This window comes from Phyllobates terribilis, unplaced genomic scaffold (assembly GCF_046119375.1).
Source record: "Phyllobates terribilis strain yellow unplaced genomic scaffold, ASM4611937v1 Scaffold_35__1_contigs__length_13245226, whole genome shotgun sequence".
NCBI lineage: Eukaryota > Metazoa > Chordata > Amphibia > Anura > Dendrobatidae > Phyllobates > Phyllobates terribilis.
In genome coordinates this window covers 8,147,605-8,167,324 of record NW_027362795.1, presented here as the reverse complement: position 1 = coordinate 8,167,324, position 19,720 = coordinate 8,147,605, and the positions used below count along the sequence as shown (strand labels likewise).

At 44.1% G+C, this 19,720-nt stretch overlaps 1 protein-coding gene across 1 annotated transcript; it reads left to right on the top strand.

Annotated features, from left to right (window-relative positions):
• Positions 1-373: 373 nt before the first annotated feature.
• Positions 374-5,601, top strand: LOC141182706 (oocyte zinc finger protein XlCOF7.2-like). The gene is made up of 3 exons (XM_073660849.1): positions 374-595; positions 679-802; positions 5,558-5,601. Exons 1-3 carry the CDS (start codon positions 374-376, stop codon positions 5,599-5,601), a joined length of 390 nt encoding a protein of 129 aa, XP_073516950.1.
• The last annotated feature ends 14,119 nt before the right edge of the window (positions 5,602-19,720 follow it).

The following is a 19,720-nucleotide window of genomic DNA, read 5'->3' as shown; positions in this document are numbered from 1 at the left end:
ATTTTATTAGTAGATGTAAAGAAGAAAACTAAATACTGTAAAATAATAAATCTCATCTGTTTCCCTTATTATCTCCAGAAATTGTATTATTACACAGGATTTTTATGATGTTACATCGGCTCATCTTCTCATTGAGGTCTCTAAAATATCAGATCCTCTCAGTGAAGATCTTCTATATAAGAGAATTTTCCTTATGGACCCATCAAAGATGGATATGGAAAGAGACAAGATGGTGGAGAGGATATTACACCTCACCCTAGAGATCCTCTTCCGGCTTACTGGAGAGGTGAGAGATTCTGATGACGTCACATTACATCATTCTTATCTATGGGAATAACAGATGGACAGAACTGGAGAGGTGAGGACTCTGGAAATGTCTGGAGGGAGATTTATTAATGTGTCTCTCCATAACCAAGATTACACAGTAGTGAAGAAGACCTCTAGGGAGCGCTGTCAGGACCCTGTGTCCGAGGGATGGGGAAGACCCCTGAGCCCAATCACAGGGCCTCCACCTCACCCCCTGATACATGAGGACATCAATGACCAGAAGATCCTAGAACTCACCTACAAGATGATTGAGCTGCTGACTGGAGAGGTGACACTGCTGGGAATGCTGGGACATTACACAGTAACACTATAAAGGGATCAGGAGGATGACGGTATCATTGTATGTGTCAGGTTCCTATAAGGTGTCAGGATGTCGCTGTCTATTTCTCCATGGAGGAGTGGGAGTATTTAGAAGGACACAAAGATCTGTACAAGGACGTCATGATGGAGGTTCCCCAGCCCCTCACATCTCCAGGTAATAGACAGGACTAAATACACACTGCCTATAACTATCTGTATGTAAAGAATGAATTCAGTCCCTGTTTGTGTTTCCTCCAGATCTATCCAGTAAGAGGACAACACCAGAGAGATGTCCCCGTCCTCTTCTTCCACAGGACTGTAAACAAGAAGACCCCAATGTTCCTCAGGATCATCAGGTAGATGGAGAGAAGGTATCATGAGATCTCCCCTATGATGTGTAGACGGCTGTGAAGGTCTTGTGCTCAGTCTTGTTTTATCCACCAGTATTATATGTTTTATACTTGTGTAATGAGAATGGTGGAGATGGCAGGATTAGAGCTGATCATAGATGGGACTTCTCCATGTGTCTGTGACTTTTACAATATTTGTTTCAGGGTGAAGATCTGACCCATATTAATACTACAGAGACATATGTGAGGGGTGATGAGCGGTGTAAAGAGGAGATTCCTACATATGACTACCCAGGTGAGTAGTGACCACTAAATGAAGAGAAGTCACAGATTCTTCTCTGTCACCGGCTGTGGTTGCTTTATCAATGGTTTAGTCCGGCAGTATCACAATCGTGTGATCATCATTTTGCCTCTAGATCAAAACATTCTCCTCTTCCAAAAACAAAACTGTTCAAATGACTTTGGGCATTGAAAGTACTTTCTGTGCTGCTGAATGTCCTCATATGGTCCCTACAAGACCAGGTCCTGTCTTTCTGGCCAAACTTCACTTTTATGATCGACCACATTAAATGTGCAGTGAGGGCCAAGTGTGAATTTCTGTACAATAACAGCAGAGTTTCCCTTTATTCTGACTGTTCAATTTCTCTTAAAACCAACTAACTTCAAAAAACAGGATTGTGATAAACTATACAGAAAACATTACACCTGTGCCATGATATATCTCTAAGCTAAATTTAAGACACCTCAGCTCTGCACTATTATAAAAAGTTATCTTTGAACGTCTAATATTTCTTCTTGAAACTCATCTGACAGAAAATATTGGCCCTTACGATAGTTTAGATTCCCAAGAGCCACCGAGCTCCATACTCCAATTACCCCAGAGAGGTTTCATGACTAGTTACTCATTTATTACTGATGAAGACTGTTGAGTTTGATCATTTCAGTAGATGTGTTATGGTCTATACTCACAGCTTTTGACTACAGTGGTTAGTTCCCAAAATACTCTGATTAATCCACTTCCCACAGCCAGTTTTGTGTTCATATCAGGGCCCATTTTTTAAATCTGACGTGTGTCACATTATATGGTGATATCCTTTGTGAAGAATTCCAAAGTTAATAGGAAACAAATGGACCTTACAAATTATTTTCCACCTTTTCTTGAATCCAACAATTCCCTATATACGGTTGTATCCTACTATCTGGGCACATGGCAGGTTAAGAAGGGAAGGAGCGACCTTTAGCTATTTGAATGCAGATCTTGCTGGAATAGTTTGCAGACACAATGTATTGGGGACACTGTTCATGATCACCTGGCTGCTCAAAAGATGGTCACCATGAACCGGCTTAGCACTATCTACTCCATTTTCTCTGTATCTGGACTTACACAGAGACCCCTAGGCTTGGGCCACGGTGTTACCTGATGTTCTGTGGTGTGAGATGTGAAGAAGAATAGTCAGGTAGCCGGGCCAGAACCAGGAGAGCAGAGAAAATGCTAAATCAGAAGACACAAAAGTAGTCAGTAAACGGGCCGGGGTCACAACAGGAAACAAATACACAAGCCGGGAGCTGAGCACAGAGGACTGAACCAGAGGAGAACAAGGCTGTATCTGGCAGCTTCCGGCAATATGCTTCCAGCTTTAGTAGGGTGCGGTGATTTCCAGTTGGCTGAAGCAGGGAGCAGATTACTCCAGCTGGACAGCACACACACCCATACTGCCAGACTGGATGGTACTACAGGTCCCAGGCACCCTAATATTAGTGGCTGGACAGAGCCTGCGCCGCCCAGAGCTTCTGGTTCTGACGTCTCCTCCATCACCAGCGCTGCCTGAAGAATGAATAAGGCGGCTCCTGGTGACAGAAGGAGACATCGGGGGAGCAGATCCCAGAGGAGATGGGACACACCATTTGCAGAAGCCCTTAATATGACAAAAGGCAGAAAACTAGAGCTGTAGAAATCCCCATAAAGTGACTCCATTTTGGAAATTATAACCCTGAATGAATTAATCTTAAGAAGTAGGGAATATTTTGACTCTACAGGTACTTTTCGGAAATTAGCACTCAGTAGATGTTGGAGAGTGAAAATTGTGCATTTGCCATTTTGTTACCCAACACATAGTGCCCAGATTGTCCTCCAGGAGACACTCACACCGTAAGTCAAGTGGGTTCCTCTCACTATAGTAATGTCAAATACATGGATGCTAAATGTGGTTTGGACACACTGCAAGGCTCAGAAGTGAGGGGGAGATTTGACTTTGGGAGAGCGGATATTGCTGGATTGGTTTATGGAAGCCATGTTGCTCTTCAAGAGCCTTTGAGACACTAATAATGTGGAAACCTCCATTTTTCCACTGACAGATGATGGGCCTGAGTGGGGGCTTGATCTTTGCGGAATGAGTAGAAGTTTTTATTGGTATTATTTTCCCCAACATAACAGGTTCATCCTATGAGGTTTTCTATTAGACTGTGAGCTGTCATTGTCTTGCTGAATAATTCATATTTTTACAGAGAGTTTAAGTAGAAATATTAAAAAATATAAAATTCAAGGATATTTTATTGAAAAATAATAATTGATTTTTATCATAGCAGATGACTGTACCAGGAGATCAGAGGGACAGCTGACATCTTCAATTTTTAAATCAGACGATCTTGAGATCCCACAGGATACAATTGAAGTGAATGTCATTACTCCAGATATACCATCATCCCTTCACAGCAAAGATCTGTCATCTGATCCTTTGAAACACGTCCTGTCTTCTGATTCATTACCGATTACTAAGGAAAATCATAGTCACAAAATAAGCACTAAAAAACGAACTGCTCCTAAAGCAAAGACGCCATTTTCACGTTAAGAATGTGGTAATAGTTTTCCCCACGAAAAGTCTTTTCCTATATATCAAAATATTCATACGGCAGACAACAGATTTTCTTGTTCCAAGTGTGGGAAATATTTTAGCAGGAAATAAAATCTTGTTATTCACCAGAGAACTCACACAGGGGAGAAGCCATTCTCATGTTCAGAATGTGGAAAATGTTTTACACACATGACTAGTTTTATCAGACATCAGAGAATTCACACAGGGGAGAAGCTTTTTTCATGTTCAGAATGTGGGAAATGTTTTAACCAGAAATCAGCTGTTGTTATACACCAGAGAACTCACACAAGGGAGAAGCCTTTTTCATGTTCAGAATGTGGAAAATGTTTTACACACATGACTAGTTTTATCAGACATCAGAGAATTCACACAGGGGAGAAGCCTTTTTCATGTTCAGAATGTGGGAAATGTTTTAACCAGAAATCAGCTGTTGTTATACACCAGAGAACTCACACAATGGAGAAGCCTTTTTCATGTTCAGAATGTGGAAAATATTTTCCACACATGGCTAGTTTTATCAGACATCAGAGAACACACACAGGGGAGAAGCCTTTCTCATGCCCAGAATGTGGAAAATGTTTTACACACATGACTAGTTTTATCAGACATCAGAGAATTCACACAGGGGAGAAGCCTTTTTCATGTTCAGAATGTGGAAAATGTTTTCCACATATGACTAGTTTTATCAGACATCAGAGAACTCACACAGGGGAGAAGCCTTTTTTCATGTTCAGAAAGTGGGAAAAGTTTTGTGAAGAAATCATCTCTTCTTAGTCGCCAGAGCAGTCACACAGGGTAAAAGCCTTTTTTATATTCTTAATGTGGGAAATGTTTTCCTTCAAAATAAACTCTTAATAAACTTTAGAGAAGTAACACAGGGGAGAAGCCTTTTCCATGTTCAGAACGTGGGAAATGTTTTAACCAGAAATCAGCTGTTGTTATGCACCAGAGAACTCACACAGGGGAGAAGCCTTTTTCATGTTCAGAAAGTGGGAAATGTTTTGTGAAGAAATCATCTCTTCTTAGTCACCAGAGCAGTCACACAGGGTAGAAGCCTTTTTTATATTCTTAATGTGGGAAATGTTTTCCTTGAAAATAAACTCTTAATAAACTTTAGAGAAGTAACACAGGGGAGAAGCCTTTTCCATGTTCAGAATGTGGGAAATGTTTTAACCAGAAATCAGCTGTTGTTATACACCAGAGAACTCACACAGGGGAGAAGCCTTTTTCATGTTCAGAAAGTGGGAAATGTTTTGTGAAGAAATCATCTCTTCTTAGTCACCAGAGCAGTCACACAGGTTAGAAGCCTTTTTTATATTCTTAATGTGGGAAATGTTTTCCTTGAAAATAAACTCTTAATAAACTTTAGAGAAGTCACACAGGGGAGAAGTCTTTTCCATGTCCAGAATGTTGGAAATGTTTTAACTGAAAATTGTACAATCTTAAAGGGGTTGTTCACTACTAGGAAAACCTGTGTCATTCCTCATGTTTGGCCTAGTTAAAATAAAAACACTCATACTCAGCTCCCATGCCAGCGCCGTTCCAGCGGTGCCGGGACTCATATTCCCGGGGTTGTTACATCACATGAGCCCTGCGCCCAGTCAATGCTGACTTCACTGTCCCAACCTTTGGACATATTGAACATCAACTGGAAGCCAGGGCTGCAGCTGCTCTCAGATTTCCTCATGATGTTCGATTCTTCTGAAGGTGGATACAGTGATTCCAGCAGTTACTGGGCTCACACGACGTAACAATCTCACATGAGCCCCAGGAACGCACGTGCCGACACCGCTGGAATGGCGCCAGCATCGGAGGTTTGATACAAATCTTACAGACTGTTTCATACAGAAAATATAACATATAATAAAACATCACATTTACAGGATTTAAAAAAACACCCCAACCGTCCCCACCAGAACCCCCCCTTTTCATCCCTTACCCATCTGATTTTGCATAAGACTATCATCCCTCCTTGACGTACAAATACCAAATGTATCATGAATTGCACAACATTCTATCCATCCTATTATGTTGCTATTAAAGAACTAGCATATCAAATATTATGTCTCTGACCAACTCATCCAACGCCACACTTGAGCATTTAACCCATTCTCCCCACTGTTTCCCAAATTTAGCTGTGGTCCCTTTTCATATAGACCCATTTTTCCATTAGAATAGTACTGTTTAAAGCTCCCACTACTTCTTCTATTAAAGGAGCATTGTTCGCCAACCAATGCCTACTTATAGTCTTTCTAGTATGATATAGAATCTTGGCTATTGGCAATTGTATACAAAGATCTGTACAAGGACGTCATGATGGAAGTTCCCCAGTCCCTCACATCACCAGGTAATAGACAGGACTAAATACACACTGTCTATAACTATCTGTATGTAAAGAATGAATTCAGTCCCTGTTTGTGTTTCCTCCAGATCTATCCAGTAAGAGGACAACACCAGAGAGATGTCCCCGTCCTCTTCTTCCTCAGGACTGTAAACAAGAAGACCCCAATGTTCCTCAGGATCATCAGGTAGATGGAGAGAAGGTATCATGAGATCTCCCCTATGATGTGTAGACGGCTGTGAAGGTCTTGTGCTCAGTCTTGTTTTATCCACCAGTATTATATGTTTTATACTTGTGTAATGAGAATGGTGGAGATGGCAGGATTAGAGCTGATCATAGATGGGACTTCTCCATCTGTCTGTGACTTTTACAATATTTGTTTCAGGGTGAAGATCTGACCCATATTAATACTACAGAGACATATGTGAGGGGTGATGAGCGGTGTAAAGAGGAGATTCCTACATATGACTACCCAGGTGAGTAGTGACCACTAAATGAAGAGAAGTCACAGATTCTTCTCTGTCACCGGCTGTGGTTGCTTTATCAATGGTTTAGTCCGGCTGTATCACAATCGTGTGATCATCATTTTGCCTCTAGATCAAAACATTCTCCTCTTCCAAAAACAAAACTGTTCAAATGACTTTGGGCATTGAAAGTACTTTCTGTGCTGCTGAATGTCCTCATATGGTCCCTACAAGACCAGGTCCTGTCTTTCTTGCCAAACTTCACTTTTATGATCGACCACATTAAATGTGCAGTGAGGGCCAAGTGTGAATTTCTGTACAATAACAGCAGAGTTTCCCTTTATTCTGACTGTTCAATTTCTCTCAAAACCAACTAACTTCAAACAGGATCGTGATAAACTATACAGAAAACATTACACCTGTGCCATGATATATCTCTAAGCTAAATTTAAGACTAGTGTTGAGCGAACATGCTCGACACTGCTCGGTACTCGCCCGAGCATCACGCTACTTGGGATGTTCGGCGAGCACCGAGCATTTCCGGGTTAGTCGGGCGGGAGCTCGGGTCTCCGCCCTGCATGTTTGGCGCTCTTTACAGAGCCAATGAACATGCAGGGATTGCCAGCCAGTCACTGTAATGCCGCAGCCATGCTGTTTGTGGGCATTACAGTGATTGGCTGGCCGCGCAGCGTCACCTCGAGTATTTAAAACCGGGCGCCGCCATCTTGGACACAGTCGCTCCGGATCAGACAGTGTAGGGACAGCGCTGCTGATTTAGGGAGAGATATATCCTGCAAAATAGTTAGTGTAGGGTCTGTAAAAGCTGCCAGATCAAACAAACAGTCCTTCTCAGGACTAATATCCATCCCAGGTATATCAGGCAGGCCGGCAGGCAGGCTGTATAGGAGACGCAGTGGTTATACCAGCAAACGCTGCATTACAGTCCTGTGTGCTGCTCCTGTTGCTGAAATTGCTGGACTTAGCTCCAGGTCCCGGGGGCCAGGAAAAATCCTTTTTTTTTTAATCTAAATCCTCTTTTTTTTCCCTCCTTCACAATGTACAAATACCCATCTTATTAACCTTTTGGTGCCCCTCCCCCCCCCCAAAAAAAAAGTGTGCCTCTGATTTTTCAGACACAAATATATCTGTTGAAAATAGTCTGGTGGAGGCCAGAGAAATAGAAGTGTGGTTTTGCAGTTCTATGGGCCATTTGTATCTAAAAAAAACAGTTTGAGTGTGTCGCTCACTGTTCAGCCGCAAATATATATATATTTTAAAAAGCCTGGTATACACCAGTAAATTATTACTGTGGTTTTGATGTTCCACGGTAAAACATCTCTATTATCCTGTTTTTGGCACTTTTTGCTGTATAAAAATAATAATAGTGTCTCCCTGATTTTTCAGACACAAATATATCTGTTGAAAATAGTCTGGTGTAGGCCAGAGAGACAGAAGTGTGCTTTTGCTGTTCCACGGTAAAAAATCTCTATTATCCTGCTTTTTGCATTTTTTGCTGTAAAAAAAAAAAAAAAATAGTGTCTCCCTGATTTTTCAGACACAAATATATCTGTTGAAAATAGTCTGGTGTAGGCCCGAGAAATACAAGTGTGGTTTTGCAGTTCAACGGTACAAACCTCTGTATTATCCACTTTTGGGCCATTTGTATCTAAAAAAAACAGTTTGAGTGTGTCGCTCACTGTTCAGCCGCAAATATATATATATATTTTAAAAAGCCTGGTATACACCAGTAAATTATTACTGTGGTTTTGATGTTCCACGGTAAAACATCTCTATTATCCTGTTTTTGGCATTTTTTGCTGTATAAAAATAGTAATAGTGTCTCCCTGATTTTTCAGACACAAATATATCTGTTGAAAATAGTCTGGTGTAGGCCAGAGAGACAGAAGTGTGCTTTTGCTGTTCCACGGTAAAAAATCTCTATTATCCTGCTTTTTGCATTTTTTGCTGGAAAAAAAAAAAAATAGTGTCTCCCTGATTTTTCAGACACAAATATATCTGTTGAAAATAGTCTGGTGTAGGCCCGAGAAATACAAGTGTGGTTTTGCAGTTCCACGGTACAAACCTCTGTATTATCCACTTTTGGGCCATTTGTATCTAAAAAAAACAGTTTGAGTGTGTCGCTCACTGTTCAGCCGCAAATATATATATATTTTAAAAAGCCTGGTATACACCAGTAAATTATTACTGTGGTTTTGATGTTCCACGGTAAAACATCTCTATTATCCTGTTTTTGGCATTTTTTGCTGTATAAAAATAATAATAGTGTCTCCCTGATTTTTCAGACACGAATATATCTGTTGAAAATAGTCTGGTGTAGGCCAGAGAGACAGAAGTGTGCTTTTGCTGTTCCACAGTAAAAAATCTCTATTATCCTGCTTTTTGCATTTTTTGCTGTAAAAAAAAAAAAATAGTGTCTCCCTGATTTTTCAGACACAAATATATCTGTTGAAAATAGTCTGGTGTAAGCCCGAGAAATACAAGTGTGGTTTTGCAGTTCCACGGTACAAACCTCTGTATTATCCACTTTTGGGCCATTTGTATCTAAAAAAAACTGTTTCAGTGTGTCGCTCACTGTTCAGCCGCAAATATATATATATTTTAAAAAGCCTGGTATACACCAGTAAATTATTACTGTGGTTTTGATGTTCCACGGTAAAACAACTCTATTATCCTGTTTTTGGCATTTTTTGCTGTATAAAAATAGTAATAGTGTCTCCCTGATTTTTCAGACACAAATATATCTGTTGAAAATAGTCTGGTGTAGGCCAGAGAGACAGAAGTGTGCTTTTGCTGTTCCACGGTAAAAAATCTCTATTATCCTGCTTTTTGCATTTTTTGCTGGAAAAAAAAAAAAAATAGTGTCTCCCTGATTTTTCAGACACAAATATATCTGTTGAAAATAGTCTGGTGTAGGCCCGAGAAATACAAGTGTGGTTTTGCAGTTCCACGGTACAAACCTCTGTATTATCCACTTTTGGGCCATTTGTATCTAAAAAAAACAGTTTGAGTGTGTCGCTCACTGTTCAGCCGCAAATATATATATATTTTAAAAAGCCTGGTATACACCAGTAAATTATTACTGTGGTTTTGATGTTCCACGGTAAAACATCTCTATTATCCTGTTTTGGGCATTTTTTGCTGTATAAAAATAATAATAGTGTCTCCCTGATTTTTCAGACACGAATATATCTGTTGAAAATAGTCTGGTGTAGGCCAGAGAGACAGAAGTGTGCTTTTGCTGTTCCACGGTAAAAAATCTCTATTATCCTGCTTTTTGCATTTTTTGCTGTAAAAAAAAAAAATAGTGTCTCCCTGATTTTTCAGACACAAATATATCTGTTGAAAATAGTCTGGTGTAAGCCCGAGAAATACAAGTGTGGTTTTGCAGTTCCACGGTACAAACCTCTGTATTATCCACTTTTGGGCCATTTGTATCTAAAAAAAACAGTTTCAGTGTGTCGCTCACTGTTCAGCCGCAAATATATATATATTTTAAAAAGCCTGGTATACGCCAGTAAATTATTACTGTGGTTTTGATGTTCCACGGTAAAACATCTCTATTATCCTGTTTTTGGCATTTTTTGCTGTATAAAAATAATAATAGTGTCTCCCTGATTTTTCAGACACAAATATATCTGTTGAAAATAGTCTGGTGTAGGCCAGAGAGACAGAAGTGTGCTTTTGCTGTTCCACGGTAAAAAATCTCTATTATCCTGCTTTTTGCATTTTTTGCTGTAAAAAAAAAAAAATTGTGTCTCCCTGATTTTTCAGACACAAATATATCTGTTGAAACTAGTCTGGTGTAGGCCCGAGAAATACAAGTGTGGTTTTCCAGTTCCACGGTACAAACCTCTGTATTATCCACTTTTGGGCCATTTGTATCTAAAAAAAACAGTTTGAGTGTGTCGCTCACTGTTCAGCCGCAAATATATATATATTTTAAAAAGCCTGGTATACACCAGTAAATTATTACTGTGGTTTTGATGTTCCACGGTAAAACATCTCTATTATCCTGTTTTGGGCATTTTTTGCTGTATAAAAATAATAATAGTGTCTCCCTGATTTTTCAGACACAAATATATCTGTTGAAAATAGTCTGGTGTAGGCCAGAGAGACAGAAGTGTGCTTTTGCTGTTCCACGGTAAAAAATCTCTATTATCCTGCTTTTTGCATTTTTTGCTGCAAAAAAAAAAAATAGTGTCTCCCTAATTTTTCAGACACAAATATATCTGTTGAAAATAGTCTGGTGTAGGCCCGAGAAATACAAGTGTGGTTTTGCAGTTCCACGGTACAAACCTCTGTATTATCCACTTTTGGGCCATTTGTATCTAAAAAAAACAGTTTGAGTGTGTCGCTCACTGTTCAGCCGCAAATATATATATATTTTAAAAAGCCTGGTATACACCAGTAAATTATTACTGTGGTTTTGATGTTCCACGGTAAAACATCTCTATTATCCTGTTTTTGGCATTTTTTGCTGTATAAAAATAATAATAGTGTCTGCCTGATTTTTCAGACACGAATATATCTGTTGAAAATAGTCTGGTGTAGGCCAGAGAGACAGAAGTGTGCTTTTGCTGTTCCACGGTAAAAGATCTCTATTATCCTGCTTTTTGCATTTTTTGCTGTAAAAAAAAAAAAATAGTGTCTCCCTGATTTTTCAGACACAAATATATCTGTTGAAAATAGTCTGGTGTAAGCCCGAGAAATACAAGTGTGGTTTTGCAGTTCCACGGTACAAACCTCTGTATTATCCACTTTTGGGCCATTTGTATCTAAAAAAAACAGTTTCAGTGTGTCGCTCACTGTTCAGCCGCAAATATATATATATTTTAAAAAGCCTGGTATACACCAGTAAATTATTACTGTGGTTTTGATGTTCCACGGTAAAACATCTCTATTATCCTGTTTTTGGCATTTTTTGCTGTATAAAAATAATAATAGTGTCTCCCTGATTTTTCAGACACAAATATATCTGTTGAAAATAGTCTGGTGTAGGCCAGAGAGACAGAAGTGTGCTTTTGCTGTTCCACGGTAAAAAATCTCTATTATCCTGCTTTTTGCACTTTTTGCTGTAAAAAAAATAGTGTCTCCCTGATTTTTCAGACACAAATATATCTGTTGAAAATAGTCTGGTGTAGGCCCGAGAAATACAAGTGTGGTTTTGCAGTTCCACGGTACAAACCTCTGTATTATCCACTTTTGGGCCATTTGTATCTAAAAAAAACAGTTTGAGTGTGTCGCTCACTGTTCAGCCGCAAATATATATATATTTTAAAAAGCCTGGTATACACCAGTAAATTATTACTGTGGTTTTGATGTTCCACGGTAAAACATCTCTATTATCCTGTTTTGGGCATTTTTTGCTGTATAAAAATAATAATAGTGTCTCCCTGATTTTTCAGACACAAATATATCTGTTGAAAATAGTCTGGTGTAGGCCAGAGAGACAGAAGTGTGCTTTTGCTGTTCCACGGTAAAAAATCTCTATTATCCTGCTTTTTGCATTTTTTGCTGCAAAAAAAAAAAATAGTGTCTCCCTAATTTTTCAGACACAAATATATCTGTTGAAAATAGTCTGGTGTAGGCCCGAGAAATACAAGTGTGGTTTTGCAGTTCCACGGTACAAACCTCTGTATTATCCACTTTTGGGCCATTTGTATCTAAAAAAAACAGTTTCAGTGTGTCGCTCACTGTTCAGCCGCAAATATATATATATTTTAAAAAGCCTGGTATACACCAGTAAATTATTACTGTGGTTTTGATGTTCCACGGTAAAAAAATCTCTATTATTCAGGTTTTGGTAGTTTTTTCCGTAAAGAAAAACAGTAGTGTCTCCTGACTGTTGTGACACAAAAATATATCTGTTGAAAATAGTCTTGTGTAGGCCCGACATCCCAGTGTGGTTTCGCAGTTCCATGGGTCAAATCGCTGTACTATCCAGTTTTGGGCCTTTGGTATCTAAAAAAAAAAGCAATTTGAGTGTGTCGCTCACTGTTCAGCCGCAAATATCTCTATTTAAAAAAGTGTGGTATACCCCAGTAAACAATAACTGTGATTTTCCTCTTCCACGGTTCTAATCTACTCTTTATTACCCTTTTTCCATTGATAGTGCAAGTGTAAGCTATTTTATTTCATTTACAATGGGCAAGGCGCGTGGCAAGGGACGTGGAAGTGGACGTTCTGGTGATGGTTCGTGCAGAGGACGGGGCCGTGGCCAAGGTGAAAATGTGCCACAACCAACAGCCACATCTTCTCGCTCCCACTTCTTGACCGAATTACTAGGGAAGCACAGAACAACACCAGTATTGAGAACTGATCAGTGTGAACAGGTTATTAATTGGATAGCAGACAATACTTCCAGTTACCTGGGCACCACCACCTCCGGTCTGTCTTCCACACGGTCAACTCTTAGTAGCCGTGAGTCTCGACCGCATACTCCTCCTCACCCTGATGCTCCTTCCTCCCACCATGCCGAGTGTCGTCAGACAGCAAGTGATCCCACACTTGGACACTCTGAAGAGCTCTTCACTGGTCCATTTCCATATTTTGGCCCCTCGCCTGATACGCTTGAAGTGGTGGAAGAGGAGATCCCATGTTGCGATGCCCAAATATTTGAACAGCCACGGCCACAGGAAGTCGACGTTGGCAATCTGTCACAAGAGGTGGACGATGACGAGACACAATTGCCAGGAAGTGAGGAGGAAGATCGTGGTGCGCAAGTGGAAGAGGAGGAGGTGGTGGATGATCTAGTAACTGACCCAACGTGGAAGGAGGACATGCAGAGTGAGGCCAGCAGCACACAGGGGGAGGGAGGCAGAGTACCCCAACAGGCAGGAAGAAGCAGTGTGGTGGCCGCAGACAGAAGGCAGGCAACCGTTCCCCGTAACACCAACATGAGGGACGTTGCCAGTACAAGCGGTAGGTCTTCCAGAGTCTGGAATTTTTTTAAAGACTCTGCTGATAACCCCAAAAAGGCCATATGTTCCACCTGCCATGCCAGCATCAGCAGGGGTGACAAAACTACCAGCCTGACCACCACCAGCATGATCAGGCACATGGCAGCAAAGCACCCGACTTTGTGGGGCGAAACCCAGGGTCCACGACCAGTGTCAGCGGGTGTCACCACTGCTTCTTCCACTGTTGTGCGTGCAATAGAACCCCCTGTTGTGTGTGCAAGGCAATCCCCTGTCCATACTGCATGTAAAGATGCCCCCTCCTCTCAGTCTTCACTTGTTATGGCAGTTTCTCAAGAAACAGCATCAACGTCCACGTCCACGTCCCACCGCAGCGTTCAATTGTCCATATCCCAGACCTTTGAACGAAAGCGGAAATTCACAGCTAACGCCCCACAGGCCACAGTCCTAAATTCGCACATTTCACGACTGCTTGCATTGGAAATGCTGCCTTTTAGGCTGGTGGAGACGGAATCCTTCCGCAATCTTATGGCGGTGGCCGTCCCTCGGTACTCGGTCCCCAGCCGACACTATTTTGCCCGGTGTGCCATCCCCGCACTACACAAGCACGTGTCCCAAAGCATCTGCCGTGCCCTCAACAACGCAGTTACTGGGAGAGTCCACCTGACAACAGACACGTGGACAAGTGCTTGTGGCCAGGGATGGTACATCTCTCTGACGGCACACTGGGTAAACATAGTGGAAGCCGGGACCCAGTCGGACCTTGGGACGGAACACATCCTCCCCACACCGAGGATTGCGGGCCCTATGTCAGTCAGAGTTGCCCCCACAGTGTACAGCTCCTGCGCATCCTCCTCCTCCTCATGTTCAGCCTCCATCTCAGATATCACCACATCAGTTACAAGCTGGAAGCATTGCAGTACAGCCTCCGCCAAGCGGCAACAGGCAGATCTGTGGCTGAGACCGCTGAACCTACATCCCGGCATGGTCGTGTGTGACAATGGCCGTAACCTGGTGGCGGCTCTGAGGCGAGGTGAGATCACACACGTACCATGCCTGGCTCATGTGCTTAACCTCGTGGTTCAGCGGTTTCTTAAATCGTACCCCGAGTTGCCAGATCTGCTCGTGAAAGTACGCCGCCTGTCAGCTCATTTTCGCAAGTCGGCTACAGCTTCCGCCGCCCTTGCTGTGTTGCAGCAGCGTTTGCAGCTTCCGGCACACCGACTGGTGTGTGATGTCCCCACACGTTGGAACTCTACCCTCCACATGTTGCAAAGGATTTGTGAGCAGAAGAGAGCAGTTGTGGAGTACCAGCTGCAACAAGGCCGTCGATATTCAGGTCAGACTCCACACATAAGACCTCAGGAGTGGACCTGGATGTCTGACCTATGTACCATCCTGACAAACTTTGAGGAGGCCACCAAGATGGTGAGTGGTGATGACGCCATCATTAGTGTCAGCATCCCACTTGTCTGTCTTTTGCAACGCTCTCTGCAGAGAATTAAAGAGGAGTCATTGCAGCCAGAGTATGATGAGATGGATCAAGAAGCCGTAGCGGGCGATTACACACAGCCCAGCCTCATCTCATCCCAACGTGCATTGGGGGACAATGAGGGAGAGGAGGAGGAGGAGGAGGAGGAGGAAGAACAGGAGCTGCTATCATACGTTGTAGACGGTAGTACCTGTACAAGTGTCATACCGTCGGTTCAGCGTGGGTGGCCTGAGGACACGGGGGAGGAGGAAGAGGTGGAGGAGGAGGAGAGCATGGTCAGTCGTCATCTTGGTGAGGACACGGAAATCTTGCCCGTTACCAGTCTGGCACGCATGGCTGACTTTATGTTACGCTGCCTTAACCATGACCCTCGCGTTGTCAAAATGTTGGGTGACAGTCATTACTGGTTGGTGACACTTGTAGACCCCCGCTACAAGGAGAACTTTCACTCTCTTATTCCTGAGGTGGAGAGGTCTACAAAAATGGGGCAATACCAGAAGGCCCTTGCTGCAGAACTCTTAAAAAAATTCCCATCTGAACACGCTAGCGGCAGAGGTCACAGTTCATTGCCCAACCAAGGTGTACAGGCGAGAGAGATGCAACTCCAATCCAGCAGAGGCAGGGGAACACTGTCAACGTTCTGGGACAGTTTTCTGACACCCGCCCAGCTTACAGGCCCTGAGGCGCGGGGTACTCTCACAAGGAGTGGAAAGTTTCAAAAGATGGTGAGGGAGTACCTTGCCGATCGTACCAGCGTCCTCCGTGATTCCTCTGTGCCTTTTAATTATTGGGTATCCAAGCTGGACACTTGGAATGAACTCGCTCTGTATGCCTTGGACGTCCTGGCCTGCCCTGCCGCTAGCGTGTTATCGGAGTGTGTTTTTAGTGCCGCTGGGGGAATTATAACTGATAAGCGCACTCGCCTGTCAACTGACAATGCTGACAAGCTGACCCTTATCAAAATGAACAAGGGCTGGATTGGGCCAGACTTCTCATCACCACCAAATGACAGCAGAGTAACATAAAGTCAAATCCACTGTTTTATTTCGGGAGGTGTATTCACATGCACCGCTTCACACCCACACATGGGTATACGCTTCCCCGTTTCGGCTGTTTAATCTTCTTCTCCTTATCCTCAGCCTCCACCACCACTATACCACCAGGGTGCCAGCATTGCAAGTTCCTCCGTCCTAATTTTTGGCAGCTTTTGCTGGGAAAGCATAAGCAAATACTATGGGAGACCCACTCCCCAATAATGGGACTTATGTTTGTAATATGCTGTACTGCATGGCTCTTGTAAGGGGCATTGCAAGTTGCTCCGTCCTAATTTTTGGCAGCTTTTGCTGGGAAAGCATAAGCAAATACTATGGGAGACCCACTCCCCAATAATGGGACTTATGTTTGTAATATGCTGTACTGCATGGCTCTTGTAAGGGGCATTGCAAGTTGCTCCGTCCTAATTTTTGGCAGCTTTTGCTGGGAAAGCATAAGCAAATACTATGGGAGACCCACTCCCCAATAATGGGACTTATGTTTGTAATATGCTGTACTGCATGGCTCTTGTAAGGGGCATTGCAAGTTGCTCCGTCCTAATTTTTGGCAGCTTTTGCTTGCAAGGCATAAGCAAATACTATGGGACACCCACTCCCCAATAATGGGACTTATGTTTGTAATATGCTGTACTGCATGTGACGCGCCCCCTGGGCCGTGTGTACACGTGTGTGGGATACCCGGTGCCGGGTCTCTGGGGTCTGTAGTCTCCGTGGCGGTGACCCGGTCCCGTGGCTCAGGCTGGTCAAACCAGTGGCAATCTTTCTTAGGTTTTGAGGTTAATTGTCCGACTGCGCCACCCGTGGATTGCGGTCAGGGAGTACCACCGCTGCGAGGCAGACCGCTGAGGCTGGTGTTGTGTGCGCAGCATAAAATGGGATAACTCCCCTCGGGAGGAGTATAGCCTCAGGGCAGTGAGTGTGGATGATGGGGGTGATGGTGCACGAGCGCAGCAGGAATGACTCAGAGTCTTTGCAGTGCAGTTCAGGGTCTTTACTGATGATTATAAGGTAGACCCTCCTGGGAGTACTGGCTAGCATAAGAGGCCTGGTCAGTCTGTGAGCAAGCAGGAGTTCCCCTGGCCAGGTGGAGTTGTAGGCCTCCCCGTCTGTCTGCACACTTCCTGGCTACCTTGCTGTAAGAGGGTAGAAGTAGCCTACGTCCCTGAGTGTACAGTGTAGTGCTCACCCGTATGGCTGGTGACTTGGGGCCTTCTGTTAGCCTCCGCTCCACGACGGCGGTGCTGGTCCCTTGCTTGTGACTGAGCCTCCGGGCTTCTATGGCCAGAGGACCTGAAATCCCCTGCCGGCTGGTTTCTGCTGCTCGATATATAAGTCCTCACAGCTTCGGACTCCTGTGTCCGGTTCCTATTGTCTTCTGCCAGGGCGAGCTCTGCTCAGCTTCCAGCCCCTCGTCTTTGGCTCCTAGCTCCTACAGAGCTCCTTGCTGTTACTTTCCCTTGCTCTCACTCTGACTCTGACTGTTCTCTGACTCACTCAACCCCACCCCATATCCAGTTTATAAGGGCAGAATTCTCCCCTCCCAGGACTGGGGCAGGAGGATGTTGCATGTTTAAGGGATCCTGACCAGGAAACCTCCCACTTGCTCTCCGACGTAATCTCTATTACTGTGGTGACCAGACCCCTGGGGTGCCACACATGGCTCTTGTAAGGGGCATTGCAGTACCTCATAATTTTTGGAAAGCATTCCATTCACTGCTTAGGCCAACAGTGCACAGGAGACCCAGTTGCTATAAATGGAAAAAAAGGTTTAGTTAACGCCCTCTGACCTCCATGTCATTTCCAAGGGGCATTGGAGTGCCTCGAAATTTTTGGTAAGCATTGCACTCACTGTATGCCCTATAACTGTGTAGCCGAACTGCTCCTTTTGTTACAGAAACATATCCTACAAGACATATCTGGTTGACTGGCCTGATATTGATGTGAATGGTCCCTGTTCCTCCTGCTCTTTCTCCTTTGCCACTACCTCATCCATCATTTATCACCTGAAGCTTTGTTTTAACGGGAGTCATAGAACTTGGATAGTAGCAGGAAAACATCCAGCAATCCTCGGAGGAGGTAGGATATGCGCCAAAACGCTGACCTCCTCAGGCCTAGCCGCTACTACATACATGCGCTTGCATTACAACAAAACAAAGCAGATGCTAACTTCTATCATCCTCATCATGCTCCTCACCTTGGCACTCTCAACTCCCCTGATGGAGAAGCCAGGGCCCACCGGAGGAGTCAGATAGTCCGGTGGGCTCGGCCAATGCTGCCCTAAAGCAGGCCAGGCTAAGAAAAGTGTGGGAAAGGTTACCGGTACAAATAGGGGTGGCTGGGGACCGAGTATGGACATCCGGCCACCCCCTGGAGGCTGGGGAGCAAGCGGGGACACCCGGCCACCAGGCGGCTGGGGACTGAGTATGGATACCAGGCCACCGACACAGCCATGGCGTGGTGGCCAGATTCCGCCTCCACATGCCTAAAAGGCCCAATTTAAAGTGCAAGCAAGCAAGCAGTATGGTACTGCAGCCTGGGGGTGGGTGGGTGGCAGGCTGCATACTTGCGCTTGCATTGCAAGGAATGGGAGAGGTACAATTGAACACTGCCCTGGGACAAGGACTTGAATGGGGATAGTTGCAAGTCTGCAACGACAGGTGCAAGGTGGGAGGCATCTTCGCATGTACCATGAACAGGGGTTTGGCATGCACACACTACAGCGGAATAGGCTCTCCTTCCCACTAAATGCACTGGGGAGGGCACAGGTAATGTTTTGGTATACGCGCTTAATCTTATGTATAAGGCACACCAGGACAAATAGGGGCGGCTGGGGACTGAGTATGGATACCTCGCTGCCGAAGCAGCCATGAGGTAGTGGCCAGCTTCGGCCTCCTCTAAACTAAAAGGCCCCATTTCAAGTGCAAGCTAGCAGTATGAATTGCAGTCTGGGGGTGGGTGGGTGGCAGGCTGCACACTTACACTTGCATTAAAAGAAAGCATCTGCTATGTTAACTTCTGTCATCATCATCATGCTCCTCACCTTGGCACTCTCAACTCCACCGATGGAGAAGTCAGGGCCCACCGGAGGAGTCTGGTTCTCTGGTGGGCTCGTCCAATGCTGCCTAAAGCAGGCCGGGCTAAGAAAAGTGTGTGGGGGGATGTTCCAAGGAGAAATGGGGGCGGCTGGGGACTGTTTATGGACACCCGACTGACCCCAGGAGGCTGGGGACCGTGTGGACACTCAGCCGCGGGGCGGCTGGGGACTGAGTATGGAAACCCGGCCGCCGGGCGGCTAGGGACTGAGTATGGATTCCAGGCCGCCAACACAGCCATGACGTGGTGGCCAGATTCCGCCTCCACATGCCTAAAAGGCCCAATTTCAAGTTCAAGAAAGCAAGCAGTATGGTATTGCAGCCTGGGGGTGGGTGGGTGGCAGGCTGCATACTTGCGCTTGTATTGCAAGGAATGGGGGAGGTACAATTGAACACTGCCCTGGGACTAGAACTTGCATGGGGATAGTTGCAAGTCTGCATCTTCTGATGCTGCAAGGATCACTTATGATGGGCACACTTTTAGACAGTGA